Genomic DNA, 23,128 nt, shown 5'->3' with positions numbered 1-23,128 from the left:
TCTGCGGTGGGAGACTTGAGATTGGTGAGACAGCAATACATTTTCAAATACCTATTTTCAATTTCTCTCGCCCCTGGTGTATCCTCTCCTGGCCTTACAAAAAACGACATTCGAAGCTTGGAAATCAGGCCCCTTGTTACGAGTGTCCATTATCACTTACCATTAGGTGATCTATTTAGTTCATTACATAAGCAAGTAACTATAGGGGTGGTTAAAAGCTAACCTCTCATAATAAATGTAAGTTGAAGCGAGTAGTTAAAAACACATTAGTTCCCTCTCGTCGTTGAAAGAAGTTGATTAAAGTTAGAAACTGTCCGACACCGGAGCTAAAAGTGGATAGAGCTACTTGCAAGATGACTTTGTCTATTGTATTTTTAGGGTTCCTTATAGATTCGTCATGTCTGTCTGTCCGTCTGTCCGTCCGTATGTCACAGCCACTTTTCTCCTAAACTATAAGAGCTATACTATTGAAACTTGGTAAGTTGATGTAGTCTGTGAACCGCAATAAGATTTTGATACAAAAATTGAAAAATTATTAAAAATTTTAGGGGTCCCCATAGGTACAACTGAATAAAAAAAAACATCTAACCTGTGTGTGGGGTATCTATGGATAGGTCTTCAAAAATCATAATATTGTTCGTAAATCGTTTGTATCGTTTCTAATGTCATTTTTTTTCTAACCTGAATAGTTTGCGAGAGAGACTCTTCCGAATTGGTAAAATGTGTGTCGTCCCCCCCTCTAACTTCTAAAGTAGGTGATAATTCTAATAAAAATATATTGATGCACATTACTATAAAAACTACCAAGGAAAATTGATTTGAACGAGATCTAGCAAGTAGTTTTTTTATACGTCATAAATGGTAAACCTTAATTTAACTTTCACCTTACTGCTGCTGCGGAATCCTTTATGAGCGAGTCAAACTCGCACTTGGCCGGCTTTTTAAATATCATACTACTAGTTGCAGATAAAGACGCGTAAATTCTCAATAATTTGCTTGCTACTATCATACACTCTCGTGAGGGTTATTCGACGTATATATTTTGTTTATGGCCTAAGAGCCAGCAACAGCCAGACTTTCATCATCTTATAAAAGGTTTTTTCTGTATTAATGAGTGTAAGAACACCCCCTTAATAAATGTAAGAACGACAAGCAACTATGGAGTTTCGTTAGCGGTTACTTTAGGTTGTATCCAGTTCTACCTAACATCCATTAAAGTATTAAGCTCTATTTTTAGAATTTATAACTTCTATATTCTAAAGTATTAAGGCCTGTTTCACCACTTCCTGATAACTACCAAATAGGCTATCCAGCACTTAACTTCACAGATGAAGTATGGAGAATCTGTCAAAAAGCTGTGGATAGCCCATTTGGCACTTTATCAGAAAGTGATGAGCCTAAGGGACTTTGAGGTGGTCTGGCAGTAGGAACTAGGAAGTAACTATTCATAAGTGTTCAGCAATGGGAGACGAGATTCCTATCACTTTAGGTGGCTTTTAAAATGATCACGAGTAAGATCATACAAAAAATAAGCGTAAAATAAGAACCTCATCTTGTTTTTTCGTCGTAAACAAAATCTCATTAAATATAATGAAGGTAGTTATGAATTTTTAAGAGGGTTCAGGTGTTTCGAGAGCGTGTTACAGTCATTATAACTGAACACCCTGTATAATTACTTAACTAATTAGTCACTTTAACTCAAGTGCTGAATCATTGATGCTAAATGTAAAATCGATAAATGTTCTCGATTAGAATAGAGGGTTTTGTCTTTTGTTGTTGGGTGTTTAAATATCCTTTTACTCAACTGCGTTAAGAGAGTTACGTTTTTTAAGTTTTCTGTACCCTTCTATGGTACACTCGAAAACATACACGACTGAGCCCTATCTATAATAATCTAAGGCTAGCTTCACAGCTATCCGGGACACCCCGCTTCACAGTATTGCCAGCCCGTACGGGCTGGCAATACTGTGAAGCCATCCTAACATTACAATCTGACTATTTTATTATATTTATAAGACAAAAAAGAGCTGCACCCTCTAGCAACTTATCTGATACTACTTTTCGTCAACTCTTCATTATAGCTTAATCTAAGCTGACTGAGCCAGTTTCTCCAACCAACTTACCATTTCTGTCGACCACATGGAACAGTATCTTGCACAAGTACTGCAGATAGAGCGGGAGGTCAACGAACCGCCTCGTCTCGCTCAACGCCAGGGCCCAGCGCGCCAACCAGCCTTCCAACGTGGTGCGCCCCGGTATACCACCAGCTTCGGGCCCGCAGACGCGCCGGTAGTAGGGCAGCTCCGCGAATCTGTTGATGAAGTGGTTTAAGAGCCAGTCCACACAGCACGTTGCGTCAGCGTCTCGTCGACGCAGGGCTGGCGTTGCGTTGTTTTACATACAAATAACCAAGGCGTTCACACGGCACGCTGCAGCGCGCAACGCACACATGACGGACAGCAGCCCCCGAGAAGAAGTGGGAGGAGGTGTTGACGTTAAGACTATTTCGTAATAACGTTGCGATGGCGCAGCGCCCGTGTTAATGGCTATGTGTTAAACGTTGCGTCGACGCAACGCTGACGCAATGCGCCGTGTGGACTGGCTCTTAGTCAGCGTAGAGAACTAGGTTGGTAATGCGAATAGCCTATACGGTTGTACAGTCCTAAAGTTTGGTAATCTAGTTGGTATAACATTTAGCTAGACTGCGTTTTTGGATAATTTTGGCATAGAAATTTCGCCCAACATCGTCGATGTAGAGTTTTCCACATTTTCCACTAGAGGCGACACACGAAGCGTCGCCTGTCACAGTGACGGGCAGTCCTCGATTAACCGCCGCACAGAGTGGAAGTGTTTAATGATACAGTATTCTGTTTTTAATTTCCCAGCTCTACAAGTGCTTGTATTCCACACTACTCACTATTTCTGTTGTCTACTACTCACTTCTCCGGCAGGGGGTTGATGAAGTTGTCGATGAACTCTCTCTTCACCTCCAGCATGATGTGGAACTCCGACGAGTTGGGAGACCAGTCCGCGAAGTGCGCCAGCTTCTGCAGAAACCAAAGTCAATTGAAATTTTAATAAACAACAGACTTCAAACAGTATTTCCTTATCATGGGGCCACCTATGAGACTTTCCAACAAAAAAATTCATCAAAATCTATTCATAAACGATGAAGCTACCCGCGAACAAACATAAAATAATAACAAACATAATATAAACGGTCGAATTGAGAAGCCTCCTCCATTTTAAGTCGTTTAAAAACTCTATCAAAATCGGCCCTTGTGGACGCTACAATGCCGAGAACACATACAGACATGTCAAACTTATAACATTCCTCTTTTGATCGGGCGTTAAAAAATTGTATATCTATTATAAAGATAATTATTTCTGTGTTTTCATCAAATAGGCTTCAAAAATACGAGGTTGATTTTGATGATATTTAGTTTTGTCCACACTGTGCCTTTTTTTGTTCATCAAGGGCATGCGTTATAGCGCATTAGCTATGTCCACACTGTGCACTTTCATCTTCAATTTTCGTCATCAACTTTCATATTGGCGCATACAATAACTGTTCTGTTGACTGCGCTATAACGCATGCCCTTGACGAACAGAAAAAGGCACAGTGTGGACAAAGCTAATAGCTAACATCGCAAGTGAGGCATGCCCGCGACGCTATGACACTTTTCTTTCCAACGCGGGTGGATTTTGACGCATTCAATTATTGAATATGCCAAACGAAAGTTGAATAAAAAGATGATGATGAAAATTGAAGATGAAATTGCATAGTGTGGACATGGTTTTGGCACAGACATAGAATGAACTACGTGGGATGATATAGCAAAGCTTCCATCGCGGGAAAATGTACGATTACCGCGGTATAGTACTTTTAGTGTCTAAACACACTAGGCCGAAAATACGCGGCCGAAGTTCGTCGCGCATGATTTCGTCAGCAATGCGCTAAGCATACAATATAACGCGACGTAATTTCGGCATGGTGTGTCATCTGTAATTTAAAAATGCAGTCGTAATCATGCCGAACTTCAGCCGCGTATTTTCGGCCTAGTGTGTTTAGACACTTACGTGGCGGAGTCGCGCACAAAATAAGTCTAAGTTAGGTTGAAAATATTGTTATGACATACATTAAGACAAACTGTTTTAATATCAGCAGAGGGCGTTTACTAGACTATATTTATTTCAATTTCCAAGAGAACCCTTAATATTTAAATGTTAATTGAAAACGTTTACTTTTAAATAACAGTGCCAAAACGCCCTAAAATAGCATTATGAAAATTAAATTACCTAAATAACCAGAGGGCGCCTTCTTGGAATTTTAATTCCAGTTGAAATATCTCGAAAGCGCATTTATGTGCTAATGGAAAATTTTCATAACCTTTACGTTAGGTTAATGTTAAAAAATTCGGTGTTCACTTTTCTTGTTGTTGGTATTGTAAGGAGGTACGAGATAATATAATTATATTATTATTATTTTGGACTGCAAACTTACAACGCCATGGTATAGTTTAGCGATGAAATGTAGCCCACACATACAGGACCATATTAAGGGCTCGTGCTCATATTTTAAGACAACACAAACAACAACAGTCATAAAACACAGTACGAAGATGCACACACACAAACAATAATTATTTTGTACTAAACGACGCCCGCAACTCCATGCTATGAAAAAATGAATGAAACAAATGAAACAATTCGGGGCTTATTTTCAAGCATAAAAATGGATTATAAAATCATAAATTTAGGGTTAGTCGCCCCCATAAGATAGTGATAGGGTATTAGAGCGAGCGAGAGAAATGCGTAGCTCGATTTTTATTCGGCGGTATCCGCTTTTCTGACATTTTACTAGATTTAGTTTAGTGAAATGACATATCACTAGATTTGTTTAGTAAGAAGACGTAAGAAACAAGAATATTCGGTATCTACCGCGATTTCGTGATATCCCTAGGGATTTCGGGATATCCCTGATATCTTCTTTTCCCTGCGACATATATATATAATTGGAATCTCGAAATCGGCTCCAACGATTTTCATGAAATTTAGTATATTAGGGGGTTTCGGGTACGATAAATCGATCTAGCTAGGATTCATTTTCAGAAAATGTCATTTTATTCGTGTTTTATCGAATACCGAGCAAAGCTCGGTCAAATAGCTAGTTTTATATTATTAGTAAGGAATACCTTAGTTTGCCTGTCGTGTCTAATAGCCATTCCCAATATTTGATCTATCTCTGGTTTTGCCCTACTAGAGATAGGAATAGCTCACAATTGACATAAAATATATGTCTCTAATGTCTAATGTGAGCTATTCCTATCTCTAGTAGGGCAAAACCAAAGATAGATCAAATATTGGGAACGGCCGTTAATAATAAAGCGAGCTCTATTATTCATGGTAACGAATTCACATAAGAATCTGATACCTGGTCGTACCTCGAAGAAGTGGTCGAAGTCACCATCATCAATGACGTCATCCCGGTCGTGGTCCAGAAGCTCCGTGAAGAACAGCGCCATCTTGTCCGTCTGCACGCCGGACAGCTGTGCCAGCGGCTGATCCTCCTCCAGGTCCAGGCATTCCAGGTCCTCGCTGCAGCGGTTCACCCAGGTCGCTGAAAAGTGTACTCTATTAGTATTTAGTATAAAAATAAGAGTTATATTGGTCTTCTAGAGCAGGGATAGCTGGGTAAGATTCTGCTCTTCCTTCAGGTCTTACTGCAGCGGTTCACCCAGGTCGCTGGAAAAAGCTCTATTAATATGACAATTAGAGTCATATTGATTCTTATGTATAAGAGACAGCTATGCCAAGGGCTGCTCCTACTCCAGATCCAGGCAATCCAGGTCCTCGCTGCAGTGGTTCACCCAGGTCGCTGGAAAGTGGACTCTATTAATATGCCACTAAGGATCATATTAGTCCTACGCCAGAAGTATTCTCACTCTGCAGCTTCAAGTCGCTGATGGCTTTATTTGCTAACTCCCTACGAATAATAAAAACTAAGGAGTCGTAACTCCCATACTATTACCGTTTTAAATTTGGTTCCTTAAATCCTTTTGATCTGTCATGTGACGTCAGCTTAGTACCGCTCAAGGACACCTAAATATTGCAAATGTATTGAAATGTGTACGTAGGTACAATTTTTTGACAAGTATTGTGGAGCATGTTTTTTGACGGAGTTACTTTTCCTTAGTTTTTATTATTCGTAGCCAACTCCTTATTTTAAAATTAAAAACATGAATATGAACATAATATTATCTTACTGCATGACGACCACAACCCCGCGACAAAATTCGTTTATCACGCTGGAATCGTGGATTAAAGTACTTATCATAATATGTCCTCTCCTCACTCAAAGGATCTTCATACAAAACACCAAAATCTGTTGAGCGCTTTGGGCGTGAACAGACAGACAGAACACTTTCGCATTTATAAATAATATAAGTATGGATGTTATTATCAATTTTTGCGGGAAAATATAATAAACATAATAAATATTCCACCGTGTTATTTGTACAGATTCAACCGCACTTTTATCAAAATTACACCATATTTTTCCATCATCTAACATTCCGTCGCAGGGTCCAAGTCTGCAGTAATACATCAATCCGGAATACCCGGGGGTTCGGGGTTCGGTGATTTACCGGGTACCTGGTGTTTTTACTTTAATAAATAGAGAGAACGTGACCAACGCGACATAGATTTCCAATAAAATTGCGTTACTATGTATAAAGAAGTCTACAAAGTTTTTCTGTGAAAATAGCAGAGCTGAAATAGTTACTTTTGATATCATGTTTATATGAGAAATGACCCAACATCATAATTCATAATATTTGCCTAAAAATTGAGAAAATAAAACATTCTCATTACCACACAAGGAGCACTAATTACTTAAAATAGTATGAAGATTTTAACATAAGCCAAAATACATCGTCTCTGAGTGCGGCAGTCTGCTGCTGCTTTTAAGTAGAACTTGTTAGATTTCACTTTTCTTGACCAGCTCTACGCCAAATTCTCTTATAGTTGGGGAGGGGAAGAGGGGATTTCGGGATAAGCTCGAGCGTGTCAGATTAAGCTTGTATAGGCTTCCGACATGTGTCTAGTTATCATGGTATAGAAATCAGATTTCTCACGTGGTGGGTTTTTTTTTAAATATTAAAATGTCATCGGATCTGTCAGATTAAGATAGGGAATGTTTAGTATACCCCAAAGATGCTTCCATATAAAGTACTGACGAATCAAAGGTTAGGTAAGCCTGTAGGGACATTTTAAAATATAAAAAAATAAAGCTTCATATTTTCCTAACTACACTTCGCATATATTTTATTTTACACTAAACTAAATGATTTTGTCTTTGTTGTCTAAAATATATTTATAATTTACCTAAATAAGCAATTTTCTGAATAAATTTCCTTTTTCGAAACTTTAAAATGGCTGCAGTTTCTGAAATCACCGCTAAAATAAAAAACGATCATATTATTTTTTTATCACTTTTACCTAGTGGATAAAACCTACTGGGTCTCCATGACGCTCGAGTGACTACACAATTATTACCTTCCCCTCCACTACTTTTACATTTAAGCACTATTATATCGTAAGATCCAAATATAATTTTGCTTACAATATACAATACTCGGAGCATGAAGGGAGTCATAAATTTTGGGGGCACAGGTGTTGCTAAACGTGTGAGAAATTTGCATTCGCGAGTTTGTATCAGCTCAATTCATTTAAATGTTAATACACAGAACACTTCGCATGCTAGGGAATAATACAACAGGTATTAATATTTGAAAGGTTAAGTAACAATAATATTGTAAATTATATCCATACTAATATTATAAATACGAAAGTGTGTCTGTCTGTCTATCTGTCTGTCTGTCTGTCACGCCTAAACCGCTGAACCGATTTTGCTGAAATTTGCTATGGAGATACTTTGAGCACCGGGACATAGGATACTTTTTATCCCGGAGAAATGTACGGTTCCCGCGCGATAAACGATTTTCATTTCGCGTCATCTAGTTTTATTTATTTATTAATCATGTAAATTATGTATAAATAAGACGCTCATTTAGGGCCCTGGTACACGGTGACTTTTGGTAAGGATGCAATCGCGCGTTTTGCTAACATGTGTTGGTCACATTTGACGACCTCTGTGGCTCAGTGGTGAGCGCGTTGGTAGCTCAAGCCGGGGGTCGCGGGTTCGAATCCCGCCGACGGAACAAAAAAATTTTCAATGTTCCCGGGTCTGGATGTGTATTAAATATGTGTATGATATAATAAAAATCTTAAATATATGTATAGTATAAAAATATTAAATATATTTCCGTTGTCTGGTACCTGTAACACAAGTCCTTTAGGTACTTAGCACGGGGCCAGACTGACGTGGTGTGAAGCGTCCATAGATATTATTATTATTAATTGCAACGCGCGACTATAGCGATGCAAACGCTTGACCGGGTCGGGTGATAGCGGGGAGTAGAACGGAGGGGGGCTTTGTACTTTATGCCGTTACTGAAGCTTGTGCTGAAAAGATTGAAACCCGTTTATGTCGCGTTTAATTCGCATTTGCATTACGACTAATAGACCGCCCCGTGGGATAGCCCACACAGTTAGCGACGGCTTCGCCGTAGGCCAAGGCCCTAAATGAGCGCCCGTACTATATTTTGGGTGAAAACCCAGGTACTTTACACAGTCTGTCTGAGGTTTACTACTATTCTCTAGGTATACTGGGGGACAGTTAACTCTTCTTAGGATAAAGGTGATGTGATTTGATTTAAGGGCGCTAGCTCGAATGCGCCACTTTTGGAACCATGAGGAATGATTTGTATGAAAAGATATTTACGCGACCGAAATTCTGCCACTCACAACTTACAAATTACGCTCGTTTGGCTTCACCCTAACGGCCGCAGCTAGCTTTTTTTTAAATGAAATAAGGGGGCAAACGAGCAAACGGGTCACCTGATGGAAAGCAACTTCCGTCGCCCATGGACACTCGCAGCATCAGAAGAGCTGCATGTGCGTTGCCGGCCTTTTAAGAGGGAATAGGGTAATAGGGGAGGGTAGGGAACGGGAGGGAATAGGGGAGGGTAGGAAAGGGAATAGGGTAGGGGATTGGGCCTCCGGTAAACTCACTCACTCGGCGAAACACAGCGGAAGCGCTGTTTCACGCCGGTTTTCTGTGAGAACGTGGTATTTATCCGGTCGAGCCGGCCCATTCGTGCCGAAGCATAGCTCTCCCACGTATGTGCCCTGTGCCAGCTAGCGACCGCTTCGCGATTGTATCGACGCAAACGCGCGATAGAACTTATCGCTACCGCATCGCTTCAAAAATTCGTCGTGTGCCAGGGGCCTAGTATTTTATATTATTTTTAGACAATAATACATTCGTTTATTGATGCCTCCTAAAATTTTTTGGATCGATCTTAAAACTGTGCGCGGTCTATAAGTGTTATCTTTTTATGCCATAAAATCGGAGTACGAAACCTTTTAGTGGATGCAAATGTACATTTTGTATTCCGATAATTACCCCAAGACGTATTTAAAAAATCTTTTAAGTAAATCCCGTGTTTTCCTGTAGTATGATTTAGCTTATCGCGATTAAAGTTCCTAATTAGTTGCGTGTTGCAACAGCTAAAGCCTTAAGAGGGCGACTAACCCCAAAAATCAAACATCGTTCTTCTCTCTTCACACTCACGCCCGTCTTTCATATGCCAGGTGAAAAAGAAATTAGTTTTTTCTCAATAACTCGATAAATATACATTTTAAAAATCCACTAGGTCGATCTCTCAATGACAGAATTTTATGCAATGTGTTACAATATTAACTTAGTTCAATGCACGGTTATAGCAATAAATAAAAAATTCTTGAAAATTAGATGCATATTTGTGATTTTTTTCTATTGATAAAATTTTAAGATTTCGTGTTTTTGCTCAGATCGAATTCTCGGAAATATAATGTAGTATCCAATTTTAGAAAATGAAGCAATTCGGGGCTTATTTTCAAGTATAAAAATGAATTATAAAATTGACACTTTTGGGTTAGTCGCCCCCTTAAAGTATTGCGTGCTCAATGTTGTTCAGTGCCTTCCTGTTATAGGTAGTTTAATAACCCGTTTAGTCATTTTAATTTATACTACAGTACATACTAGCTGTCCCGGCAAACGTTTCTTTGCTATATAAAGTAATTCGCCCGTATTATTTTATTGAAGTGACTAAATAAGTATGTCACCATGGCAACGTCCATCGCTATCCCGTCGCACAAACAATGGTCGCCGTCAGTCTCGAGTTGTAATAATTTACTATTATTTATTCAACAAATGCACTTATCAATATAATAAGTACCCAGTAGCCGATTCTCAGACCCACTGAATATGAATATAAAATTTGGTTAAAATCAGTAAAGACTAAAGCCGTTTCGGAGTACGCGTCCTAACATTGTGACACGAGAATTTTATACATAAGATATTAAAAATGTGAAAGTTTGTTTGACAGTATATCACGCTTAAATCGATTTTGATGAACCTGTATGGAGATTAGAGTAAGACTCGCGGGAACTTGAAGTGGCAAAACAGTGAAATATCACGTCATGCACGTAAAAACTTATCTCTCCGTAGAGCACGTTTACTCTACTATCTCTACTGGAGTTATTTATTTTATATAGCGGTTGCAGGTTTGTATTACAGATTGATGTAGATGTAATACAGAGTTTCACCAGTGTAAAATTTACAGTTCTCGTGGGATAGATAAATCATAACCCGCTGAGGATTCACGAGGAAAAGCCAGTAAAATATAGTTATGAATGGCATTTTTTTTTTCTCAATAAGAAATACCTTTGCAAAACAGTACCGAAATGTTTATATTGTAAAAATTGTTCTATCGCCTCCGTGATTTAGTGGTACAGAGCGCGGCTCTCGACTCGTAGGTCGTGGGTTCGATTCCCGCGTTGGAAACATGTTATTTCCAAGTTTGGTTAGGACAATGTAGGCTGATCACCTGATTGTCTGACAAGTAAGATGATCCGTGCGTCGGATAGGCATGTAAAAAGTCGGTCCTGCGCCTGATCTCTCGCCGGTCGTGTCGGTCTTCCGTCCCACTGGGTTATGAGAGTAAAGGAATAGAGAGTGCTCTTGTGTACTGCGCACACACTTGGGCACTATAAAATTACTCCTGCGTAGCTGGCCTGGTTTCAATGAAACCGGCCACCATCACCGAAACCGGTGTGGGAGCTATTATTATTGTAAAAATTGTACATTCCGATCGAATTATCTTAAATTTCGATCGCATATGCTATTTTTTTATTTCACTTCTTTTTCCTTTTTTATTCAAAAATTTTTAGATATTATTTCATATTTAGTTTTGCGTATTTTACAACATACTTTATAATATCCTTTATTAAGTGATCCTGATATGTGTTGTAATGTTCTACGATTCCTAAAATGTTGTAATATTTATACTTAAATTAATGTAATTGTTCTTGTAGTCGCTGATAATCTTGTTGTTCTAAACGACCTTAAATAAATGAAATATAATATTTAACAAAATATATAATATATTACAGTTTGCGTCGTTTCCAATGATTTGCAAGACACCTGAGCATCTCCAAGCATTCCACCGATTAATATCATACACCTACACCAGGGTTTCTCAAAGTGGGGTACGCGTTCCCCTAGGGGCTCGCCATTCGACGACAGGGGGTTCGCGACAAGATTTACGTAATGTAAAATGATAACTGGCAGGCATAATTTCTAGTTTTACGAACGAGAAATGTCCGTAGATAAAACTCTTTAAGCTGATTTCAAAATGATGTCTTTGATAGATTTTTGGGCACCTAGACAGGCAGAGTATTTCGATTTCTCATGCAAAGCAATTAATTTCCTTTTACCCTTTGCTACAATATACTTATGTGAGAGTGGGTTTTCACACCAGGGTCGTGATAAAAACTAAATACTGAAATCGACTTGATACTGAGTCAGAATTAAAGTTAAAATTGCCCAAAATTACTCCTAACATTGAATCCATTTGCGACAAGAAACAAGCACTCCCATCACATTAATATTAGAAAGACGTTTCTTTTGGCAGTTTGTGTGTTACCTAAAACTACGAATTTATTTAGTTAGTAAGGAGTTCGCTGTCACTGGAAATTTTAACAGGGGTTCGTGGAGCCAAAAGTTTGAGAAACTCTGACCTACACAAACTACAAACTATCTCGGCCCATAATATTTCGCATAAGCCCCATACATTCTCGGCTGAACTATGCCAATACATTGTCGGGTACAGACACGCCTGCCGTAGGCTTCGCTAACAACACGGATTTATAAGGGGTCATAGATTAAACTATATGACGTGTTTATAGCGAAATAGAACGAAATGAGACGCAGCTTCGATAATGCATATTTAATCGTCATTGAGGTCAGTTCACATTTCAAAGTGACGAGGCGATGCAATGCATTTTTAAAGATGATTTTAAAAATAAAATAGTCCACAAACACCGATCCGCTTGCCAGTCTATCAATTAATTATGTATCTTCTTGTGTCGAAAAAAAAGGTTTTGAAGGGCTCATTTAAAAATATATTCACACAAACTACTAAATATTTACTTCGTATGTTTTTTTTTTATGAAATAAGGGGGCAAATGAGCAAACGGGTCACCTGAAGGAAAGCAACTTCCGTCGCCCATGGACACTCGCAGCATCAGAAGAGCTGCATGTGCGTTGCCGGCCTTTTAAGAGGGAATAGGTAAGGGAGGGTAGGGAAGGGAAGGGAGTAGGGGAGGGTAGGAAAGGTAATAGAGTAGGGGATTGGGCCTCCGGTAAACTCACTCACTCGGCGAAACACAGCGCAAGCGCTGTTTCACGCCGGTTTTCTGTGAGAACGTGGCTATCCCAAAGCATGGCTATCCTACGTATGAATTCTTAATAATTACTTCGCACAGGCTACATACTTCGTATGTAGCCTGTGCGAAGTAATTATTAAGAATAGTTTAAGAAGTGTTTATACTTGCTAAATCAGTTCAGGGCACACTTTTGCATTTGATGTAATTAAATTCTACTTTAAGAAAGAAAAAAGAAACTTTATTTGGTAAAACAATAAAATATGTACAATACAAATAATCAAAAACATTTCAAATACAAGTCTTACCAAATCGGCGCCTACTCAGCATATGTTGCAAAACAGTTCGCAACTTTACATCATAACATTTTTAATATACGTGGGAGAGCCATGCTTCGGCACGAATGGGCCGGCTCGACCGGAGAAATACCACGTTCTCACAGAAAACCGGCGCTTGCGCTGTGTTTCGTCGAGTGAGTGAGTTTATCGGAGGCCCCATCCCCTACCCTATTCCCTTCCCTACCCTCCCCTATTCCCTTCCCTTCCCATCCCTACCCTCCCCTATTAACCTATTCCCTCTTAAAAGGACGGCAACGCACCTGCAGCTCTTCTGATGCTGCGAGTGTCCATGGGCGACGGAAGTTGCTTTCCATCAGGTGACCCGTTTGCTCGTTTGCCCCCTTATTTTATTTAAAAAAAAATCACTTTTGATATAAACATTTACTAATTAGATAAATATCTCGTTTATTATCTTAAAATGTACCATATTTAGAAATAAATGAATTATGTCCCTTTTCATTTCTAATAATAATATAATCATTACAATATAAAGAATATATTTATTGAATATATTATTTCATTAGATAAAACATACTTCGCAAACATAAAACCATTTTATTGTGAGTGCAAATTGTTTTTCCGTTGTTTTTATGTTGGTGCCGGTACCTAAGTTGCGGTTTAAGCAACTATTATCTATTCTGTGGTTTAAGTAATGAATTTCTGAGCAACACGCGGCTCCGCACAACGGTATTGTAATTAGTTTCATTTAATTAAGAAAAAGTTTAAAATAAATTATATTATTTAATGTTTGCTTTAAATTTTGCTTCTCTGGGACACATATAACGTTAAACAACATTATTGAAATATAATATAAAGGAACGGCACGGTATTTTACAGTCACGCATCCTATAGTACTAGTTGACTGTAAAAGACCGTACACCTTGGTGTAAGGTGACAACTACCAGGTCTGGCTAAAATTTCGGCGCCAAAATTCATTTATCGCCTGGGAACCGTTCATTTTTCCAGGGTAAAAAATATCCGATGTCCTTTTCCTTTACAATATCATATATCAGGACCGTAGATAAAAAGTATTCTATGTCCTTCCCTGGGATTCAAAGTATATCTATACCAAGTTTCAGCAAAATTGGTTCAGTGATTTAATAACAGACAGATCACAGACAGACAGATAGAAATACTTTCGCATTTATAATATGGATTGATATTGTATATTGTTTTTCGTATATCAGACGCATATTTATAACAATATTTAATTGCGAAAAAACTTTACGAGTATGCATTTTAAGTGAGCCCTAAAACTATTTTATGAGTGTAAATTTTATTAGTCCATTGACGCACTATATTCCAATGTATTGGTATCAATAAATACTTTCATCAGGTCGCTGTTAAACATTTGTGTAGTTACTAACCAACAAAAAAAATTGTTGAATTTGGAATGCAGTCTTGCTTTCGATTGATCTATAACAATCTAAAGAACACTGCATTGATAACTCAATACTTTTTGTGGGTTAGTACACGAATGCACAGCGTCCAATTCTAGGCAATACGTGTGTGAGCTGTGACGTCACAGTTCTGTAATCCGTAATTCTCTGTTCCACACTAGAGTGCTACACGTTCTAGACTTAGAATCTAGATTTTGTACTGCACTAAGTATTTTCCAGTACAGTTACAAAATCAAGATATTGTTTGTTACATATTAATCAAATAGGATATTTGATAAATGTTTTACGCTAGAGGTACCTAGCACAAGCATAGATAGCAAACAAAAAGTTTTGTTCGGCGTTTGACAACGTTTCTGTCAATATTCTGATATATTTTTTATTTATTTATTTAAATCAGGCTACGTAGGCCCATACAATATTGTATGGGCCTACGTAGCCTGATTTAAATAAATAAATAAAAAATATATCAGAATATTGACAGAAACGTTGTTGAAACGACACACACTTGGCCGGTTTTTCAATATAAGGTATATACCTTATATTGAAAAACCGGCCAAGTGTGTGTCGTGCCACACGCAATATAAGTTTCCGTAGTACCGCTATTTTTTGACAATTTTTATATGGTCAATGAATGCACATTTAAAACGTGTTTTAAATGTGCATGTGTGCAATGTGCATTTTATTATTTATATGATATTTTATCAATTTGAACAAACTTTTAAATGGCTTTGTGTTAGAATCTATTAAGGCTGCAGTCTTGCAAAATTTACTCGCTGCGAATTATTTCTGTATATTTTTTTCTTGACAAACTAACACTAACTAATAAAATAACACTAAATATTATTATTGCGTATAATATAAGTAATAGCTAGTTATTTTTTTTTTGAGTTCACATATGTGGATAATGTTAGGTAAATCAAGCGTTAAAAACAGCTCTTCGTGCCCAATGTCATTTCGAGTTGTGTTTGTGCGCTTAGTTTATGGCAATAAATAATATAATTTAAAAATATGTTCAGCGCATAATGAGCTCAATATTCTCATCTTTAAAATGCGCAGATTAGTTTTTTCTAATTATCTTTTATTTTCTTAATTAAGTGGCCACAATTTCATCAAAATTCTCTGTTTTTATCTCTTAACAAACGGGTTATTTCATAAAAACTATGCATCATAAGTATGTAATAATTAGATTATTTTGATGCCAAGAGTTTAATAAAGCAATTAATACAAAAAAAAATTACCTAAACCACCTTACTCCAACAATAATAATAATCTTAAAGACCTACACATATTTCTCTTGCAATTCTTGTTTATAAGCCCTTTTTTGCAGGTCTTTTGAAATTATTATTATTAGAAAATAATAATTATTATTATTATAATTAGAAAAAACTAATCTGCGCATTTTGAAGATGAGAATATTGAGCTCATTATGCGCTGAATATATTTTTAAATTATATTATTTATTGCCGTAAACTAAGCGCACAAACACAACTCGAAATGACATTGGGCACGAAAAGCTGTTTTTAACGCTTGATTTACCTAACATTATACATATATATAAACTTAAGAAAATAACTAGCTATTACTTATATTATACGCAATAATAATATTTAGTGTTATTTTATTAGTTAGTGTTAGTTTGTCCAAAAAAAATATATAAAAGTGCGCCAATAATTCGCAGCAAGTGAATTTCACAAGACTGCAGCCTTAAGGTTACTTTATAATATTAGCTGTAAGTTTTCAGAATAAACACAAAATTAATTAAATTTTATATTTTTTACCACGTAAGATCAAGAATGTCATTGCTCTTTTATGCTACGCCGTAGCGTTGGATGCTACAACGCTTCTACGGAATGCTACGGATAATTTAATAATTAAAATGATAGCATAGTTAAGAAATATTTTATTTCCTTTTACCAAGCATAATAAGCAAAAAAATATTATTATAATTGTAATTGAGATCAACTTATTTTCTTTTATAAAAATGAATTATATATATTATATGTTGTTCATTTGTTGAAAGTGGTCTTAGCAAAATCACAGATAAAGAAAAGGCTCGCTACATAATATTATGTAACACGTAGCTTATGTCATAATATGTGTATATTGGCACAAATTTCCTTCTAAAAATTATTATTAAATTAGATGATGCCCGCAACTCTGTTGCGCCAAAATTCGTTTATCGCGCGGGAACCGTACATTTTCCGGGATAAAAAGTATCCTATGTCCTTTTCCGGGTCTCAAAGTATCTCCATGCCAAATTTCAGCAAATTCGGTTTAGTGGTTTGAGCGTGAAGAGGTAACAGACAGACAGACAGGCACACTTTCGCATTTATAATATTAGTATGGATAAGTCTTCATAATTTTATTTTGTTTCAAAGTGACTTTTAAACAAAATAGAATAACAAGTTTCTAAGCAATTTCATCTACAATTTAGTCAAGTAACTTCGGAACTCCCGAAACAGTTTTGACACGTGGATTATAATTTCATTTACAATTTCCGGCTCAAATAAGATCAAAGAAAATTTCAGCAGTAATACTATAATTTACTTTAACAACCTCAGTTTCAAATTGAAGCTGGTTTCAGAATACGCTATCTTATATCTTTAAACGAGCAATTCTTGTATATATATATAATTGGAATCTCGGAATCGGCTCCAACGATTTTCATGAAACTTAGTATACAGGGGGTTTCGGGGGCAATAAATCGATCTAGCTAGGGATCATTTTTAGAAAATGTCATTTTATTCGTGTTTTATTGAAGCAAAGCTCGGTCAAACAGCTAGTAATATATTATAGCGCGTATATAGCTCACACAAGAATATCGCGCACCATACATAGCGTATAGCAATCCAATGATATAATATAGTACAGTACAGTGTGAACGTGTCCATAACAATGTATGGTGCGCGATATTATTGTGCTATGAACTATATACTATATGCTATTATATTATCATAGCATAGTCTGAAAACAGCTTGAAGCCCGTGGAGATTTCAACCGGAAAACGTTCTGAATTCAAACTTTTCAAAATTAATGACGATATTTTTTTTAAATGTCGAGTGTCAATTGGCAAATTAAGCGAACAACGAACACAAAAACTTTTATTCGTTATTCACTTAATTTTCTTCTTCGAATACCACGTTACTATTTTTAAGAAAATTTGCTTTAAATAACAAAGATTAGAAGTAGTTTAGTCATGAGTTACTTTATAAAAAGAATAGTTATGTAGTAAACTTTTCTTTTCTGTGAACTACAAGGTTCAGTGGGGACTATAAGTTTCACTCCTCGACGATGTAGGCCACAAGTCCAAGTGTGCTACTCCACTTAGAAAACTTTTTCCAAGTCGGGAACATCAAAGAAATGAGTTTTCACTATTTACGCATAACGCGTATGTTTCTCGGTTGAATAAAATGTCATTATGTTTATAGTTTGATTACGGTATCAAAATTCTTATACCTTATTTTTAACAAACGTAATTTGAAATTTAATAGGTAGTACAAAGTTTTAATTCACAAAGATTTTTTTTTATTACTAACATTTTGCGTCGTATATATGGTTAACAAAAAATTAAGAACGAATTGTTTTTTTTGCTTCTAGTCTTAAGTTACGCTTTGTAATACTCATTATAAAGTCATATAAGTGTATAGTGCAGCTATCCCCAACCCGCGGACTGCCGGGACTTTATTTGTGGCCCGCGTACTGTTAAACCACCGGAAAAATAATGTAAAGTCATCGTGAAAGCCGTGATTTTATTTTCCACTTTTAAATCTTTTAAGAGGGCGACTAACCCCAAAAATCAAACATCGTCCTTCTCTCTTCACACTCACGCCCGTCTTTCATAAGCCAGGTGAAAAAGAACGACGCGGATTCATCGCCAAATTAGTTTTTTCTCAATAACTCGATAAATATACAACATTTTAAAAATCCGCTAGGTCGATCTCTCAATGATAGACTTTTATACAATGTGTTAAATATTAACTTAGTTCAATGTACGGTTATGGCAATAAATGAAAAATTCGTGAAAATTAGATGCATCTTTGTGATTTTTTTCTATCGAGAAAATTTTAAGTTATCGTGTTTTTGCTCAGATCGAATTCTCGGAAATATAATGTAGTATCTAATTTTAGAAAATGAAACAATTCGGGGCTTATTTTCAAGTATAAAAATTAATTATAAAATCGACAATTAGTCGCCCCCTTAACCTAAAAATTTTTGTTGCGGCCCGCGACACCAAGACCAAAACATGTTCGTGGCCCGCATGTAAAAAAAGGTTGGGGACCACTGGTATAGTGCATAGCTTATTATAAAGTCATTCTTTCAAATCGGCAGGCTCTTAGTAGATCTGCTATTGCGTCCTTGTTACTAATAAGAAATTCGAAGTTGCGGATTTACAGCAGTAATTGTATAATTTTGCGCCAATTGCTAACCTACTATAAAATATGTAATCGGAGAGAAGCCAACACAAGAAAATTATTTATCAACCATCGCCAAAAGCAATTTAGTTTTCTTTAACTCTGTCCATTTCGCACTGCCAGCATAATGAACCTTTTTATATGGACCTTTTTAGAGTCCAGACTTCTGCTATAAAAAAAACACATCCATAGCAAAAATTCTCTATGGACAATGGTTGCTATCCATCTGGTGAACCATTTGCCCCTCTAATAAAAAAAATATACTCACTCCACACATGCACGCTCCACCCATGGTTCTTCTCTTCGTTCCCCCCCGCCATCGCTGCCTCCCCCCCCTCGGCCTCCGGCAACGTCCGCCACCGCTTCAACAACTCCTTGGTCTTATCTTTGGTCTTGTCGCATGCCTGCTTCCAGTTGGTGAAATACTTCCGAGAGACCTTCGGACTGCTGAGCGTCGCTTTGGAGTCTTGTCTGCGAAAGAGATGTGTGTTTAGATACATAGAATTTGCTTATGAAAGAAATTAGTGTTTAGATGAATAGCGGGGCTAAAATGGTCGCTTTGTAGAATCATAATATGATTCATTTTCTTAATATTGCAAAATGGTCACTCTGCTTGTAATTCATGTCTACAGATCGACAAGACTTTATATGAACGTGGCGAAAAAAGGAACTAACGCTGCCATCATACAAAACTTCATTTTATGACAGTTCTCCTTTACCAGCAGCGCCCCCGCTCACGTTCATAAAAAGCCTTGTCGATCTTACACATATATAAATAAGTCTATTTTTTTTTAAAGTAGAGAAATGCATTAACGCATTCGACGCAGGGGATGGGGACGCTCCGGGACGCTCCTCTCGCCACCCAAGACGAAGCCACGGGCACGACACACCTACCGTAACTCCTTCAGTGGCCGTAGATGAACAGACCTAATAATACTTTAGGTAAGTGTCGCTTATTCAGATTCAGTTCACTGTGAAGGTAGCGCTGAAATAAATCCAGTCCAAGAAAATATATACTTTAATCTTCGATTCGTTAATGTCGCTATTTCTGTCTGCGTGTTTTTCTGATCCCTCTCCTGTCTCGACGCTTAGGGTGGGTTGCACCAACTTACTTTAACTATAACTTTAACTACAATGCAAAATGTCAAATATTTGGTTAAAGTTAAAAATGGACGCCATCAAGACGCCATATTTAACCATAAGCATAGAGCTGGACAAGGCTTTAAATGCACGTGGCGAAAAAAGGAACTAAAACTGAAAACGCCATTTTTGACAACTCTCCTTTACCAGCAGCGCCCCCGCCCACCTTCTTATAAAGCCTTGTCGGACCAGCAACGTCTTCTGTCAAATTATGTGGTCAAAGTTAAGGTTGAAGTTAAATTAGTCTTAACTATAACCATAACTTTGACCATAACTCTAACTTTAACCACGCCTCTGGCGCAACCCAACCTTAGACTGGCCATAGACGGACCGCAAGTAAAAAGTTCTTGAGCGGTCGGTACACGACCGCTCAAGAACTGCTCGAGCGGTCCGTGTATTGCGGATATGATTTTTTTGTATAAAAACTGCACTTGCTTCGACTGAATGATGCACTCCGTTTATGTCCGGCCTTAGACATACCTTTTTATAAAGTAGGTTTACCTATTAATATATATTTTATTTTTAAAAAATATGATGAGCCCTCAAAAAAAAATCAGTCATCGCATCGGTGCAACATTTCCGCATTTTCTTCACTGAAATTATCTGAAAACGGTATCTACTTTCTCGTTACACTTGGTCATAAAAAATATAACTTTTTGCTGTGAATATTTTAAATGTTAGGGATATAAAAATGCAATTTTGCGCTTTGGCACCGCGAGTCGCGAATTGCGAGTGTCAATCAACGTCACAGCAATCAAATATTTACTTTGAGTAGCGTACGAAATTGCTTTTTGTGTAACTATACTTTTACTCACACTAATAAACGACTAGAGCCTGTCCCACTGACCTCTATAATACACTGGACAGGCTATGCCGTACAAAATGACAGCTATTTTTTTGTGCCGATTTGAAGCGCCGCGGTGAGCGTACTGTGAACTAATTACATAGAAAATGACAACCGCCATTTGCAAAATAGTAGTTCCAAGTACACTCAATACTGCTTTCACATAGCAATCAGCGCCAATATGGCGACTTTCAAAAAGGAACATTTTATTGATAGCGATCGAATGTTCTGTGTAATATAGAGGTCAGTGGCCTGATCACACGGCGCATTGCAACGGCAGCGTTGTGTCGACGCAACGCTGCCGTTGCGTTGTTTACATACAAATAACCAAAGTGTTCACACATCGCGCTGCGTCCGCGTCGTGACAGCAGCGCGCAACGCACACATGACGGACAGCAGCTCCCGAGACGAAGCGGGAGGGGGTGTCGACGTTAAGGGTTCACTCAGACCGCAACGCGACGCGATGTATTTTTAAAATATGGATTTGACAGATTCACAAGACGTCTCACGGCATTGAAATCTTTCAAATCGATACATTTTCCGCGCCGCGCCTCGCCTCGCCTCGCCTCGTCGCGTTGCGGTCTGAATTGACCCTAACGGTTAATGGGGATTGTCCATTTTTTTTAAATTTTGCTCATTACAAAAACATTTCGAGGAATAAGGTCAGTGATTGTTTTTCTGTATATAAACGAAAAAAATACCCATTAGTTACTTTTATTTTTGAACAAATACGTTTAATTTTTGTTTGACCTTCAATGGCGTTAAATTAGCAATAAATTCGACCAACATTACGTTTCGAACTTTTGGTAAGCTTCTCGTATCAGCTTTCACATAATGAGAACTTGCATTTGACGAACCAGCCATTATAAATAAGATTGAAAGGAAATTTAAAACATATGCAGAGGTCAATTGGCGGCCGATGATAACGTCAGAGCGAAACTTTAAAAATTTATTGAGAAAAAACTAGCCAATGAATTTCAAAGTTATTTAATTTATATTCTTAAAATACCCTATTTTAACGAAAAAAAAATATAAGAAGTACATGTGATTTTTTTTGGACAATGCCCATTCAGTCCGCAACGTGACGCGTCGAAAAGCTCGTTCATATAATATAAAGTCGGCTATGAAAATATTATGGTTCATCCATTTAAAACCCGTCCTTGACTTTTTAACTCAAAAACAAGAAGCGGTTACGTACTTGTAGCATAGAATTCAAATTGTTAGAAAAGTATAAAATCGCGTGTTTTATCACAAAAATAACTACTGAAATAACATTGACTGCACTTTTTTTAAACGGGCAAAAGGCCCACCACACATTCCCACCACTGCAACTCCTGTGTCACCAGGATCAACAGTGGCAACCAACCACGAAAAACCCTTTGATATGATCTCAGGGATGCCCGAGGGACAAGCTAAATCTGTCTTGGGACCCGTAACGAAATTAATCAGAAGAAAGGTAGGAGGAGTAGGAGATATCCAATTTCCCTCCCCAAGCAAAGCGGGAGACAGCCAAATTGTAATGACAATTAATGTCCGAATAAGAGGGGGAAGCACCACGGGAAAAAATATACTTAATACAATATGCCTACTTCATAAAAATGATATAAATTTATAATGGCAAACTTGTGTTCGATTGTTTCCAATAGTATTTATGACAAAAACGTTTGAAAGCACGGAAATTCTTTGCGCTGCCTACGAGATCATCGTAGTATACGGCTCCGGAAACACATTGGATGCTGTTTAGCAAATCGGTTCTTTCCTCATGCCAGAGATCGCATTCCCAGAGTATGTGATGAGCAGTTTGTTCTTGTGGGCTGCCTTCGGTCGAGCACTCGCAAAGAGGAGATGGAACTAGCTTGAATCCATGAAGTTTAGCTTTAAAATTGCCGTGACCAGTTAGGAATTGCGCAACGCAGTGATCTATTTTTATCCAATGCATAGCGAGTCGTTCACGAACCGAAGGGAAGAAATTGTACAGGTGTCACCTTTGATCGAGGTGTCCCACCGATCCTGCCACTCGGATATAAGATTTTGTAGTGTAACGTCTAGTGGTTCAAATAATCTATTCACTTTATTTCTGTCTCTTATGCTTAAGAAATCTGGGGTCGTAATTTTTTTATTTTTGTAATATAACGCAGCTCGGCGTTGTATTTCTAAATCTAC

General features: G+C 37.5%; 1 protein-coding gene across 1 annotated transcript in view; it reads right to left on the bottom strand.

Annotated features, from left to right (window-relative positions):
- The window catches only part of LOC121735971, a 102,665-nt gene that overhangs the window by 4,581 nt on the left and 74,956 nt on the right, over nt 1-23,128 (bottom strand). Inside the window, exons 3-6 of the mRNA XM_042126980.1 lie at nt 19,250-19,452; nt 5,445-5,620; nt 2,941-3,047; nt 2,124-2,311 (exon numbers count right to left, since the gene is read on the bottom strand). Coding sequence (XP_041982914.1) covers nt 2,124-2,311; nt 2,941-3,047; nt 5,445-5,620; nt 19,250-19,452 — 674 coding nt within the window. The remainder of the gene's footprint in view (nt 1-2,123; nt 2,312-2,940; nt 3,048-5,444; nt 5,621-19,249; nt 19,453-23,128) is intronic.

The sequence above is a fragment of the Aricia agestis genome, chromosome 18, assembly GCF_905147365.1.
Source record: "Aricia agestis chromosome 18, ilAriAges1.1, whole genome shotgun sequence".
Lineage (NCBI taxonomy): Eukaryota > Metazoa > Arthropoda > Insecta > Lepidoptera > Lycaenidae > Aricia > Aricia agestis.
Note: the sequence above shows the minus strand (reverse complement) of the source record. Positions and strands in the feature narration are given on the sequence as shown.